This window comes from Limulus polyphemus, unplaced genomic scaffold (assembly GCF_000517525.1).
Source record: "Limulus polyphemus unplaced genomic scaffold, Limulus_polyphemus-2.1.2 Scaffold315, whole genome shotgun sequence".
NCBI lineage: Eukaryota > Metazoa > Arthropoda > Merostomata > Xiphosura > Limulidae > Limulus > Limulus polyphemus.
The window spans coordinates 616,611-631,734 of NW_013665925.1; the positions used below are offsets into that span (position 1 = coordinate 616,611).

At 33.7% G+C, this 15,124-nt stretch overlaps 1 protein-coding gene across 1 annotated transcript in view; it reads right to left on the reverse strand.

Moving 5' to 3' along the window:
* LOC106457309 (ras-related and estrogen-regulated growth inhibitor-like protein) overlaps window positions 1-14,904 on the reverse strand; it is a 30,366-nt gene extending 15,462 nt beyond the window's left edge. The window contains exon 1 of the mRNA XM_013916703.2: window positions 14,232-14,904. Coding sequence (XP_013772157.1) covers window positions 14,232-14,292 — 61 coding nt within the window. The 5' untranslated portion in view covers window positions 14,293-14,904. The remainder of the gene's footprint in view (window positions 1-14,231) is intronic.
* Between the last annotated feature and the right edge of the window lie 220 nt (window positions 14,905-15,124).

Here is a 15,124-nt window from a genome sequence, read left to right on the forward strand (position 1 = left end):
TTTTATTAAGTAAAGAACTTGTGTCGCTTAAGTTTCGTCGGAACGAAGTTACAGAAAATCAGTTAACAAGCGGAGACGTAACAATATGATTTACGTACTGAAATTTCACGGTTATCGTTGAAAACCTTTGCTTTCTGAAAACTTGAGAGAAAGATGAATTACGAGCAGTATGTTATTAAGTAGTTTAAATGTTTTCTTAATTCTTAATTGAGGATTGTTCACGAATTGCTTTTAAAATGTTCGTAAAGAAATGTATTTTAAAGTTTCCATTTTTTTCTTTCTTTCAAATGTCTGACTTTTATAGTGGTTATAATTATTATTACGTTAATCTATCTACATAGAGGCTGATACGTATAGCTTGCGTCACTCGTTTAACAAATCATAATTAACAATGGAGAGGAAAGAATAGATTAAGGAAACTACATTATCACATCAAAGCGAAAACTCTGACCGAAAACAACCCAAATGTAACCAACTTTTCACTAGCCAGTTAGGTGTTCTCACCAATGTCTATTTCGCATTTCTTTAACCACATCCTTCTTTTCACTGATGCTATCAGAATTATTAATACATTCTGACCGATATTTTTTGCTGTGTCAAGATTATTTAAAGTTTTTTCTCTCTCTCTCTCCATGTCACCACATTTTATATACAGATTGTTCAACTTTAGAACATGGCGATCGTGAAAAGGTAAATCATTAAGATCAAGTTTGGCGCCCTTCGTATTTTGACTGTAAGACCACTTTCTTTGCACTTAGCGGGGAACGTTTATAAACCTTCTTGGGGCCTGGGCTTCGTTCTTAGCTAGTTCGGAAATATGTTTATCTTACCTGCCAGCTACATTCATAAACTCGAGAGGATTTTATTTATATTAGTTTTTGATGGCTCTAAACAAAGTGACATGAAACCAAATTTAAATATTTGTTGGCAATAAAAATATGCGACAGACTGTTCAACTCCTGCACAGTTGAAAACGGACGACGACGCACGTCACGATAGAAGTGTTTATTTATACAAATCAGTGATATAAAATAGATTATTAGCACTTTGTAATTAGTAACACAACTCACGTATAAACACTTAAGCATGCACTTTCTCTCTCGTCAGTATAAAAGTTACTGCAACGGTTCTCAGCCGAATTGCAGATGTGTATGTACTGGAAGTATCTAGAACAATTATTCTCAGCCGACTTGAAGATGTGTATCTAGAGGAAGTATGTAGAACAATGATTCTCAGCCGACTTGCAGATGTGTATGTACTGGAAGTATCTAGAACAATGATTCTCAATCACCTTGTAGCTGTGTATGTATGGGAAGTATCTAGAACAGTGGTTCTCAATCGACTTGCAGCTGAGTATTTTATAAGACACTTTGGGCCCCTTTAGAATGATTTTGGAATACTAGGGGGTTTGTGAATCACATGTTGAGAACCACAAACCTATAGAAGCTGAAAAAAGTGCTCTAGAAATAGTTTGGCCCTGGTCGTAAAATGTAAAAATAGGACTGTTTATTACAATTACCATTACCAATGTAGTTAAACTTTTATTACACATTGTAACGTACAGGTAATAAATCTATATTTGTTGTTTGATACTCATACAAACCTTCAATTCTGTAGTTGAACAATGTTACTTCCAGGCAACAGTCTAACCAAACCATGGAATTAGTTTTGTTGTTTCCTTAGTTGAATAATGTTACTTCCAGGCAACAGTCTAACCAAACCAAACCATGGAATTAGTTTTGTTGCTTCCTTAGTTGAACAATGTTACTTCCATGTAACAGTCTAACCAAACCAAACCATGGAATTAGTTTTGTTGCTTCCTTAGTTGAACAATGTTACTTCCAGGCAACAGTCTAACCAAACCATGGAATAAGTTTGTTGTTTCCTTAGTTGGACAAAGTTACTTCTAGTTGATACACTCATTTATAACTTACCAAAATATGTTTCACACTATAGACCTATTTAATTAAGAAATTCAAATAAAACGTTTTTTCCACCATATTTTCACAATGCCTGTCCTAGAGGGTTAATAACGAACATTTAATACTGTTTGATATCTAATACAGAGGTCAAATATTTTCTGTAATAAAGTAAAACTAACTGTTATGATGTGTACACTTTTTACAAGCTGCCGAAGAATAATTACAATTTTACTTGTAATAAGACATCGGCATTAGGCATAATAATAATGTCTTATGACAAGTAAAAGTAACTATCATGGAAACGTTAAGATTTAGTAACTTCGCTGGAAACAGAGGAGAGCTAGTCTTGCCAAATATACGCAATAATGTGTTCGCAACAATATGTGTAATGAGAAGCAAGTAAAAATATTGTTTAAGGCATTTCTATAAACGACTCAGGAGACTTGTCCTTGATACACGACAACTTTCAGGTTTTCTTTAATTCCGGCAAATCAATCCAACTTAATAACAACAATATATCTGGAACTGTAACTACTTTTAATCGGTAAAGACCAAAAATTCACCTCGTCCATGATTCTGTACTTACAACTAAAAAAAGTCATTTATGGAAATAAAAAACATTTGTAAACACATGTTGATAATGATTTGAAACTAGAATAACTGAATACAGTAATTAATAATTTACTGTGTTATAAACTAGTCGGTAATTAGCCAAGTGGATAATTTTCTAATTAAAAATGGTTCACAACTTTTTAAAACTACCAAATTGTTCACAAATTTGTTTGAAATGTTTCTTTGAAGTTAAGTACAAAGCTACACAATGGGCTATCTGCGTTCTGCCCACCACGGGTATCGAAACCAGGTTTCTAGTGTTGTAAGTCCGCAGACATACTGCTGTTCTACTGGGGGGCAATTGTACACCAAAATTTTATATATAAATGTGTATCCAGAGCGAAACAGTTTTGATGTACATTACAGGGAATAAATATATTGTGATTCATTAACGTAGGGATGCGAATATCGAAGGTTTGAAAGGTGGAGAATTTATCTTTATAAAGTGAAGGAGTTAACGCTATTTGTAATCTTGCATATATATATATATTATATAGGTCATATAACCTCGGTTCGAAACATAATATATCGGCAGAGCCTTGCCGTTTAGTAAGTCATACTTAGAGTTAACATGCTTATAACATATGTTGCATTTAATTAAAATTAGGTCGAATGAAGAAGAAATTCGTGCGGGCAACTTGTCAGTACCAAAGCTAGTGGAGCAAGGTATAACCGGTCATTTATGACATCGACAATAAAAGTAGAATGTCTGTTAATAATGTAACATCTTTTTCTGTTCATGTGTACGATGTTATAGAGTTATCTATGTTTGCATCATTTAGGCAACGTTTTAATTTTAGTTTCTCATCAAAATGCCGATTATTATAAGGAGAAAAAACATTGTTTGCGAATGAAGAGTAGATTGATAATAGAGAGTGGACAATGGACAGAGAGTGGATTACAGCCAGACAGAAGTGGGTTATAGATTGTGAGTGGATTACGGATAGAAAGTGGATTATGGCTAGTGATTGAATTAAAGGTACAGTGGAGATTACCGATAGTGAGTGGATTATGGATAGAGATTGAATTAAAGATAGAGTGGAGATTACCGATAGTGAGTGGATTATGGATAGTGATTGAATTAAAGAATAGAGTGGGGATTACCGATAGTGAGTGGATTATGGATAGTGATTGAATTAAAGATAGAGTGGGGATTACCGATAGTGAGTGGATTATGGATAGTGATTGAATTAAAGATAGAGTGGGGATTACCGATAGTGAGTGGATTATGGATAGAGATGAGATTACAGATAGAGTGGGGATTTACCGATAGTGAGTGGATTATGGATAGTGATTGAATTAAAGATAGAGTGGGGATTACCGATAGTGAGTGAATTGTGGATAGAGATGAGATTACAGACAGAGAGTGGGATTGCAGACATAGAGTAGATTACGGGTAGTGAATGTGGATATGAACACAAATAACTTGTTTCCAAGGCAACATAATTCATCCTTTCAAAAAACTCTGCACCAAATAAGTGAAACAACTCATCGTAGCCATACTTCAGATTATATAATTAGATGTTTGATAATACATCACAGGAATATCCCAAATAATATATTCCTTTTGTTTGACCCATAAACTGCCGTAAAAATACTGGACACATATCTTTAAAACTTAAAACAAATGAAAATCATCTCCTAATAGAATCCGAAATACTGAATTAAGTTTCCTATAGAATCCGAAATACTGAATTAAGTTTCATATAGAATCTGAAATACTGAATTAAGTTTCATATAGAATCTGAAATACTGAACTAAGTTTCATATAGAATCCGAAATACTGAATTAAGTGTCATATAGAATCTGAAAGCATTTTAACCTGAGTAATAACCTGAAAACGAACCTTGTTATTGTTTTAAGTCCCTTCAAATTTTAAATTCTAAGCATTTTGACAGTTTTCAAAAAATATATAAAAAGATGACATTGAGTTTTACAGAAACCTAGACCTCAGGTAGTTAAAATGATCCCAGTTTAATACACACGATACATGTAAAAATGTAAGTTATATTTGAAAAAAACAAAAAACATTTCTTCAATAACTTGAAAACAGTGGCTCGTGAGTCTAGAAACAGCGCCACCTGTTGTTATTGTTAAAATATGTTTTTAGTGCACCATATGACTTGCTCTGAGACATAAAAAAGAAAGCGAGAAAAGTAAGCAAACGACCAATCAACTGTATCTATGCAAATAAATCGTACGTCAAAAATGAAGTTATGTTCTACAAACGTGAATAGAGAAATATTAAAAAGCTAAAATTAAACGATTTATTGGTTATCGATTATATTATTATTACTCTTTATCAATGATATAAATTTCACTTTGAAATAATTTCATCGTTTTTAGCCGGGACAAAAGTTCTAATTGAATATAAGGTGATTAGTAAAGTTCGTAAAGCAATGTATACATTGTAAACATCAGTGAACGGAGAAACCAACTTTACAGGGTGTATGTACAGTACAAAAATGTTGCACATAACTAGTGATGTAGTTGAAGGTTTTTTCTCAAAAGAAATAGAAAAGTGCACCCATTTTATGTACGACATAAATCTAGCCATACTATTTAAAGGGTTACAGGTAAAAATTTGTTCAGCTATTTTCTCTTCGGCCCATAATAAGACAGCAAAAGTTACTTGAGTCTAACACTATATTGAGAACAATAGAGGATATTATATGACATTTGAGAACTGTCTTTGTGTTAGGTTTCAGTTCTTAAAAACATATGAGCAAGAATATACAAGGTTACTTAGACGTGACTGGCACTCGGCTCACGTGCTTTAATAGAGTTCATGTTACCTCACATAAAATGCAGAAATATGCGATTACTCTGAAGGTCAACGCCTGCCCGTACAATTGATAATAAGTCGAGGATATATCTATATATGTGATATATATCCATATATGTGATATACAAGTAAGTCAAACCAGTAGAAAACAGGATAAAAACAACTTTCAAAATGTGAAGCATTGTGCATATAATATTAACATAGCTGTATGTGTATATATATATATGTATGAGTGTGTGTGTGTGTGTAAGAAACAATGAAGCACGAGCTCAAGATTGAATATGTAGCTCAGTAGGTGTCGCCTCTGCAACATTGAAGTTGCTGAAAGTTAGTGTACAAAAGAGCGATCAGTTGAATTAAAACATTAATATTGTGTTCGTGTCTCTTAATTTTGTGACATTATTTACACGCTTAAGTGGACTTTAAAATCAGTTGTAGATCCATATATATATATATACCTTATGACATTAGAGTATAGATATAGATTAAGTCCAAGTTTTAAAGGTAAAGCAGGTTTAATTATCGTCATGTTTTGGGCAAGGCTACATAATGGACTGTCTCTACTTTGTCCACTACGGGGAATGGAACTTGCCGCTGACCAGACGGGAAACAAAAAGTTTAATAAGCACTTCTTACGGTGTTAAATTACCTGATATGTTGAATAGAAGAAATACAATAAGTTTATGCTTCAATGAAGATGTGTTAAATCAATGAGAGAAATTCACAACCAAATTCCACTTCTTACAGTAAGTAGGTTTGAATTTTAAAAACTCCGTAGAAATCATTATAAGTATTTTTTTTCACAGTATACTTTTGACCCGAGAAACTTTGTTCACAGTAAAATACTTTAAACATGGCAGTGAACCTAAACTCCAGTAATGTTGCTACACTAGTTAAGAGATTTCGACTAAGAAACAACATATAAACACAACTAAACTCTTCGAAAAGATAAAGCACCACTTTACAAAAGTGTTTTTTGAGTTGTTGGTGTCAGTTTCTACAGCTTGTACTGCAAAGTTAGAGTGATAATAACATAAATGGAATACAGAAGAGAATAATGAAAACAAATCAAACAAAAACTTTATACTAATATGTTTATATTTTAACTAAACTTAAGGAAATCCACATGTAGTGAATGTTCTCTGACTAATACACAGAATTTACCCCTGCTTCATGGTTTACATATAGAGAAACAGACCCATAAAAATCGACTGTGCTTCTGACGTCACAAATTAACCTTAATTATGTTTTTTTATATTGACCAATATAATAACACCTTGCTGCGTTAGAATTTAAACTTCTTGAACGTTGAAACTTAATTCTCAGCTTTCCTTATTGTATAACATAATAATGATAATAGTAAACCAAGAAAGTTTTTATGGTAAAGTTAATGCAGAAATATAGAGAAGTCACAAATACAGTGTGCAGTAAGAACAACAAAGTCCAGCACTTTAGCACAGGGCAGAAATAAAAAAAATAACCAAGTGGTAGAGCACCGCACAGACAGAACTATTCGCCAGGTGGTAAATTAGATTGCAGAAAGAAAGGCCCAAAACGTAGTAAAGTATAGCACAGATAGAGCGATCAACCAGGTGATAAAGCAGAACAAAAACAGAAAGATTAACCATGTGGTAAAGTACAGCACGGGTAGAAGTATCAACCATGTGGAAATGCACAGACACAATGATCAACCAGACTGTACAGTAGAGCGTAAAATATCAACTAGGATGTAAAGTACAGCACAGACAGAACAACCAACCCGTACTCCAAGAGGAAAAGTTCAGTGCAGAAATAAAGAGCAAACAAATGATAATTACTGCAGAAATAAATATTAGTTGAGAACATTTCGTTACCCACAGTAACTAAGTATTTATGAAGAACAACCAACCCGTACTCCAAGAGGAAAAGTTCAGTGCAGAAATAAAGAGCAAACAAATGATAATTACTGCAGAAAATAAATATTAGTTGAGAACATTTCGTTACCCACAGTAACTAAGTATTTATGAAGATTCATAATTTTTGTTATACAGTTAGAATAATACTTATAATCCTCTTCAAAACGAGGGTAATACCAAAATATTCTCCAAGCTTGTTAAAGTATTCCAAGACACTCAAGTATAATGCACGATAAACACACACATATATATATATATCTATATACAGTAACGTTTTATCTCTTTTACTACTCTAGCCGTTATTAAGGAAAGAGCTTAGTTACACATGCAGAAACTTCACATTTTCCCTCTCATTAGATTTCACTAGTTATATAACCACAAAAACTGGTTTGTTGGACGAACAAGTGAAAAAAAAGTTGACTGTACTGAACAGCTTGAAGTGAAATGATGACATGTTCGCAAGAGCGTGAAACTAGAGTGGCGAAACCGTTTTTGACAAAAGTATATTCGTTTCCTTCCGATGGCCTCTCATCACGGTGTGTTTAATCATGACGCCTTTAAAGAAAAATACAAAAGATTAGATACAAGTTACCACAATGAAAGTTGGGAACTGTGAAAGTAACAGGCTGTTCAGGAATAAATAGGACTTTTTATATCTAGGCTTCGACTGTTCCATTTCTATTATTTTTCTAGAAAGATCAGCCAGATGGTAAAGAATAGTACAGACAGAAAGATCAACTAAGTGGTAAAGAACAGTACAGACAAAAATATCAACCAAGTGGTAATAAAGAACAGTATAGATAAAAATAATAGCTAGGTGGTAAAGAGTAGTAAAGACAAAAAAAGATCAACCAAGTGGTAAAGAATATTACAGACAGAAAGATCAACCATGGTAAAGAATATTACAGACAAAAAGATCAACCAGGTGGTAAAGAATATTACAGACAGAAAGATCAACCATGGTAAAGAATATTACAGACAAAAAGATCAACAGGTGGTAAAGAATTGTACAGATAAAAAAGATCAATCAGGTGGTAAAGAATAGTACAGACGAAAAAGAACAACCAGGTGGTAAAGAATAATACAGAGAAAAATATAAACCATGTCGTAAAGAATAGTATAGACAAAAAAGAACAACCAGGCGGTAAAGAATAGTACAGACAAAAAATAACAACCAGGTGGTAAAGAATAGTACAGACAGAAAGACCAACCAAGTGGTAAAGAATAGTACTGACAGAAAAGAACAACCAGGTGGTAAAGAATAGTACAGTCAAAAAGATAAACCAAGTGGTAAAGAATAGTACTGACAGAAAAGAACAACCAGGTGGTAAAGAATAGTACAGACAAAAATATCAACCAGGTGGTAAAGAATAGTACTGATAAAAATATCAACCAGGTGGTAATAAAGAACAGTATAGATAAAATATCAGCTAGGTGTTAAAGAATAGTACAGACAAAAAGATCAACCAAGTGGTAAAAAATAGTATTGATAAAAATATCAACCAGGTGGTAAAGAATAGTACTGATAAAAATATCAACCAGGTGGTAAAGAATAGTACAGAAAAAAATATCAACCAGTTGGTAAAGAATAGTAGAGACAAAAATATCAACCAGTTGGTAAAGAATAGCATAGACAAAAAGATCAACCAGGTGGTAAAGAATAGTACTGACAAAAATATCAACCAGGTGGTAAAGAATAGTACAGAGAAAAAAAATCAACTAAGTGGTAAAGAATAGTAGAGACAAAAATATCAATCAAGTGGTAATAAAGAAGAGTACAGAGAAAAAAATCAACTAAGTGGTAAAGAATAGTAGAGACAAAAATATCAATCAAGTGGTAATAAAGAAGAGTATAGATAAAATATCAGCTAGGTGGTAAAGAATAATACAGACAAAAAGATCAACCAGGTGGTAAAGAATAGTGCAAACAAGAATATCAACCAACTGGTGAAATAGAGCACAAAAAGAGATGAACTAGGTGGAAAGAAAAGCTACAAGCTAAAAGAAACGATCTTTAACAAACATGCTCGTGCTAGTAGGGCATCTGTCATAATGCCCCTTTGATAGTCGTAGAGATCCTTGCTCTTATTTATTGTTTTGCAGACGAATTATGATATTAATCTGCATTGACACGTAAATAAATATTTATTCTACCACCGATTCCTGTAGTTAGCCGCTACTAGTAGAAGTTTATTAGTAATGCTACTCTCCTGAAGCAACGGCAATGTGTCAGCCTGTAAGGTCTGTTTGTTAATGGTAGCAGCATCTAATAAAAGTTGTGCATTAAAACAGTGCGAGGAATATCACACATACAATATACGCGAAAAAATACTTTAAAAATTAACAGTGCAATTCTTTCTTTTATCTACTTTCGTAGTAAACTGCCAGTTTTATAATTACCCATCAGTCGCTTAACAAATTGTGTTTATAAAAGTTAAATGTCTCCTGGGTGGGTCAGCAGTAAGTTCATGGACTTAAACCACTAAGATCCGGGGCTCAGTTCCCCGCGACGGAGAGCGTAAAGATGGTTAAACATGGTGGGCAGATCGCCCAGTCTCAATATCTACCGTAAATGGGATGACAGAATCTTGTCATTCGCTCTGTCTGCTGTTACTGTTATGTGCGACCCGTCGGTGCCGTTAGTCGTAGCTAATATTTTCAGGATCAGGTGGCTTCTAGAGATGCATATGTTAAAGGCCCTAATCAAATAACCGGTCATTGTATAGCCTAACATAGTTACATAAGTACATTAAGTTTGTTGGGCTTTCCAGAGTAAGTAAGATATAAACTAAAATATACACTAAACACGGTTTCTTTAGCCGCCTATATGTGTCAAGGACGTTTCAGTTAGAGTAATATTTTTATATCTAGGCCATTTTAATGAGTTATAGAAACAAACACATATCCCGTTTCTGCTTGTTGCTTAAGTGGAGATAGTATCCATCAGAGTATAAATGGAACAAGCAGGAGATCTCAGTCAAGTTAACCAAGATAAAATTAGAAAAACAAGAGCAGTACTAAAGCAAGAACTTTATCAAGAAATGTAAGAAATTCCAGAATTTTATTGAAGTCTCCAACGAACATACATATTTTTTGTATGCAGTCTAATAATTATAACGTAAAGTATGTAATCCTCCCCTTCCCAGTGACTCAGCGGTAAGTCTGAAGGCTTATTGAGCTAAAAACCGGGTTTCGATACCCGTGGTAGACGCGCAACAGATAAGCTTTGTGCTTAACAACAAACAAACAAAAAACTATATGATCCGAAAAAATATGCAATTTATACATGTTTATCAGGTTAAATATTCAACGAAATATATATAATAATGATATACAAAACAAAGTTTAAGCTTTTATTGTTGTGTTAACTTTTGAAATAATGTTAGTTATATCTATTCACTTGTGTTTCTTATAATACCACATCTCTATAACATCAGGGCAAAGCACGCCCTCTAGGAATAATAAATATAGGTTACACTCAGCCTACTTTCAGAGGTCAACAGTTTATTCTAATTAGGGTATAAATGTCGCGGATATCATAATTCAATCAAAGCTTTGTTCTTCTAAGTTGCACACATGTATTTCCTGGACAGACTGTCTCTCTAATAATTAAATTTCAGTTTACGAAGTTTCACTTTTTCAAGTCTCCTAGATTCAATTTCGTTTGTTTGTTTTTTTAGCAGAGTTTCAGTTTTGTTATTCTAATAAATTGGAGCAATTTATTATTGGTGCATATTACGATTTAAAAGTGTTTGCCAACTTCTGTAGTAGAATGGAAGACTGGTCAGAAGAAAAAATAAATGGTTTCATAATAAATAAATAAAAATTAGGAAAAACAACAGAAACAAGGAGAAACTTTTAGTATCTCTTAATAAAAAATCAGATTAAACTTTGAAATATCAACAACAAATAAAAACAACAACAACAAAAGTTTTGATATTGAAAACAAAGCACAGTTACTTCTCCTGAGGGGATGATAATGATGAGGCATTGAATATCCTCATAAAAGATAAAAATGTCCTAAGACTATTGTGGGGTTCACATTCGAATCATAGTTCCTTATTCGTTCAAGAAAAGGAAAGAACGCTGGGAAAGTAGAGGAGGGAAGTGCGGGTAAAATGTTTATGCATGTAAAGGAAGTGTGATTCCTGAGATGCCAAACATTGATAGGCTGTAGCCAGCTTCTGGATTCAAGATAACACCCTCGTTGTGGTTGACAGCGAATGTGACGTATGACTTGCAAAAGAAAAAGTCGACTTGCTAAGTCAATAAATAATTCAAGACTACGTGTTGGCTTGTTCGCTCCGAGGCTCTAAATCCATCAAATACCAGTCAAACGATATGATCAGTGTTGATATGCTTCTCAATTTAGAAGTAAAATGTATTTTTTTGACCAAAACGATGCCCAAAATAACCCGTAACTAACACTTTGCGGACGAAATTAGCTCCCATGTTCTTTCATGAAGACAAGCCAGCACAAACAACATGTATTCCTGCATGAGCAGATATATTACATTATATTTCAATAAAAAGCTGCAGGTGTTATAATAATCTAGAAGCTGAAAGATTTGGGATAACAGGTATTCTAATAAATCATTACAAGAAGACGAGATTGAAAAATGCGCTTTTTAAGTAGCTTGAAACTTCAGCAAACTTGTTTTAAGAATCGTTGAACCCTTTCTTCTGTTTTTATTACTTTTTACTACTTCATAAGATAGAGAAAACGTATAACGTTAGTTTTATATTTTTTATGAGTACCGTAAAACGGGCGGACAGATATTTTGCAAATGGCGATGCATCAATGGCTCTCAATTCTCAAGCTATAGCTTAAAGTCATAAAGTTGTGGATAAGTGGGTCAATTGTACCTCAACTGGATCTCATGGGGACATCTTAGAATCCAGAACATTAAAAGAACTTATAAAGTGTCCTTAATCACGCCATTAACATTAAGAATTACCTGTTGTCCCCCTTTTTTCCAGCACTAAGCTGTGTATGGATAACCAAAATATGTTTATAAAGCCACAAAAGTTTACAAAATAAGCATTCCTTATCTCACTAAATGTTTTGAAAAGGAGGTAATCGTGTGCTTGTTTGTAAAAAATAACAAAGCTACACAATGGGCTATCTTTGCTCTGCCCACCACGGGTATCGAAACCCGGATTCTAGAGTTATAAGTCCGCAGACATACCGCTGTGCCACTGGGTAGCATAATCGTGTGCAAACGTATAATACAGATATGAGATATGATAAAAAAAGTAAACTGTATTATCTGCGACAGTATTGTTTTGATTGGCTGAAATCTTAGATACTAAAGTCAATATCATGGAAACACTGCAGTAATCTAACTAATAGTCCACTTCAAATTTATAGTAAAGTTAGGTGAAGTAGAGTTTTTCCTAATCACAATTGAAAATATAAAAGTTTCATAAGATCATCCCGTTCCTTTGATCATGTTAAAATGGAAAGTTTCATAGGATCATCCCGTTCCTTTGATCATGTTAAATGGAAAGTTTCATAAGATCATCTCGTTCCTTTGATCATGCTAAACTCGGCAAAATTTGTATTGATATCAAGAAAAAAGTATTGAGAATAAAAACGATCACTTTAGACTGACCTATTAATCAGCATCTTTTGTTTTTCAATGCTTAGGATCATTTTCAATTGACCACGTTTAAATGTGTATAATGGATAAATGTAGGACACTAAGAGACTTGGTATGGAAATGCTGAAAATGAGTGAATTTATATCAGAAAAAAAAAAAACTGTGATTTACAAGAAAATATCTTATTCAGTTTTCATAGACACACTCGTAGATCAGTGTTTTGCTCTGATATTATGTTTTTGATCAACTAATTATTTACTAAGCTGTTCTGTATTCGAAGATACCTGACTATAAAGTTATTGTTTGTGTTTAAAGCAGCGTTTCACAAACTTTTGCCACCCACGTCCCTACCTGGTTTCGAGCGAGGGCCCCCTGTCTTTTTTTAAATGAGTGAAAGTGTGAGTTAAGTGACGAGATGTAATACAGGAATACACATTTAAATACTATATGTGTTGTAGCAATTAATTATGATTTTAATTAACAGAAAATATATTAAAATAATTAATTTTGTATTATTGCACTATCGAACCTATCCTAATCACTCTCGCACCCCCCCTCAAGAGATCATTTACGGCTCCTTCTAAAACTCTGGTTTAAGGACAAAGATGAGCAATGTGGTATCTATGCCGTACCCACCGCAAGGCTCGAACTCTTAATTTTAGCGCTATAAGCCTCAATATACTGCTTTGGTAGTATTGATAGTGTTGATTCATAACAATATACACACCATCATGCGCTGCATGTACTACTCGAGTTGATTAATTTTAATTCATAATAAATGCACCAGAAAAGAAATAAATAGTGTAAATCACGAGGGATACCTAATAACTTTTAATGCGTGAGGTTAGGATAGAAAGGAAGAAAGTTTTTGAAAACAAGAATCGTTCAGTCCTCAATACACATCTTAGCTCCCTTACAAGGATGGAGATGCATACAAGAAAGTAAACTATTTGGTTGCTGAAACCAAACATGACGAGGATTAATAATATCATATATCAATTGACCATTTGACTTCTTCAGCTTGATGTGAGCTAATACGTTAAATAAATCTCGACCTGGAGCCCAGCTATGTTCATCATCCTACATGTAATATTATTTCGAACGTTATGAGTTGAGACAAGGTTGTGAACAAAAATAAAAAACAGGAAAAAAGCCTCCATTATTACACCAATAATAGTAAAAATAATTTCGTAATTACACATCAAATTTGTCGATCTTGCATAGATTCGATATATTGATATGAAAGAACATTGGATATTGAATTGAGAAAACAAATAAAAACTTTAAAGCTTTATAAGTAAGAGTACCTAAACGTGTTTACTTTTAAATACAAATGTTATTTTAATAGCCTAAACTATATCTTACAATATTTTACTCGTTTCTCAAACAAAACGCGTTCTTTTGACGAACTCACCTGTTTTGCCAACCTGTTTACTTCCCAGTACCACGATGCGTGCAGACACGAGATTTGTCATCGTAGCTTACAAACTAATGTTTATTATACACTAGGACTAAGAAAGTTTTACTACCGAAGACTAACGATGCACTACAACACTGTCAGCATGAATGAAGCCACGCAGAATATGCTACACTCAACAATACTTCTCTGTATTTGACGCCAATGTTATTGTGATGTCACAGAACAGGCCAGACAATGTCCTATAAAAATGCGCAACAAGTTGTCATGATTTACTTACTCTGTTGCTTGCTAAACATTTTGATAGCTAATACGATCCAGATGCTTATTTGGATCATTACTGTGTGTTGAGAAGCTGTATGTGATCCTTAAACTTACGTAAACTGAATCACTGACTCAATTCTTCGAAGTCTGAGCCCAAACAAACGTAGCGCCCACACCTTGCTACCTTCCAGCGTGACGTCATGGTCTATCGGGAAACACCAAGATGTAGTTTATATTTAGCGCCTCCTATGGCATTCACGATAGGTCTGGCTTAGTCAGTCCTATTCTCTCGAACAGAGCACGAGTTTGAGTTCTCAGATGCATATCCTTGAATCTGCTTTCGCTCGCATGGCTACGATCGGTGGTTTATATACAATATATCTCATGGACTTTGAGTTATATTATAGCTTCAACATACTTCAAGATGAACATTGTATCATAACTGGAAGCGTAAAGGCTCGTCGCTGTATTTACGTCAAACGAAAACATTCATAATCTCGTGGGATTTTCACGTGATACCATTCATCAAGTATTAAATGACTAAATAATCCATAATTTTTCAGATGATAAAATGCTATCATAATAACTAATATGGTTACCGCCACCCTGGTGGATCAATGGTAAAC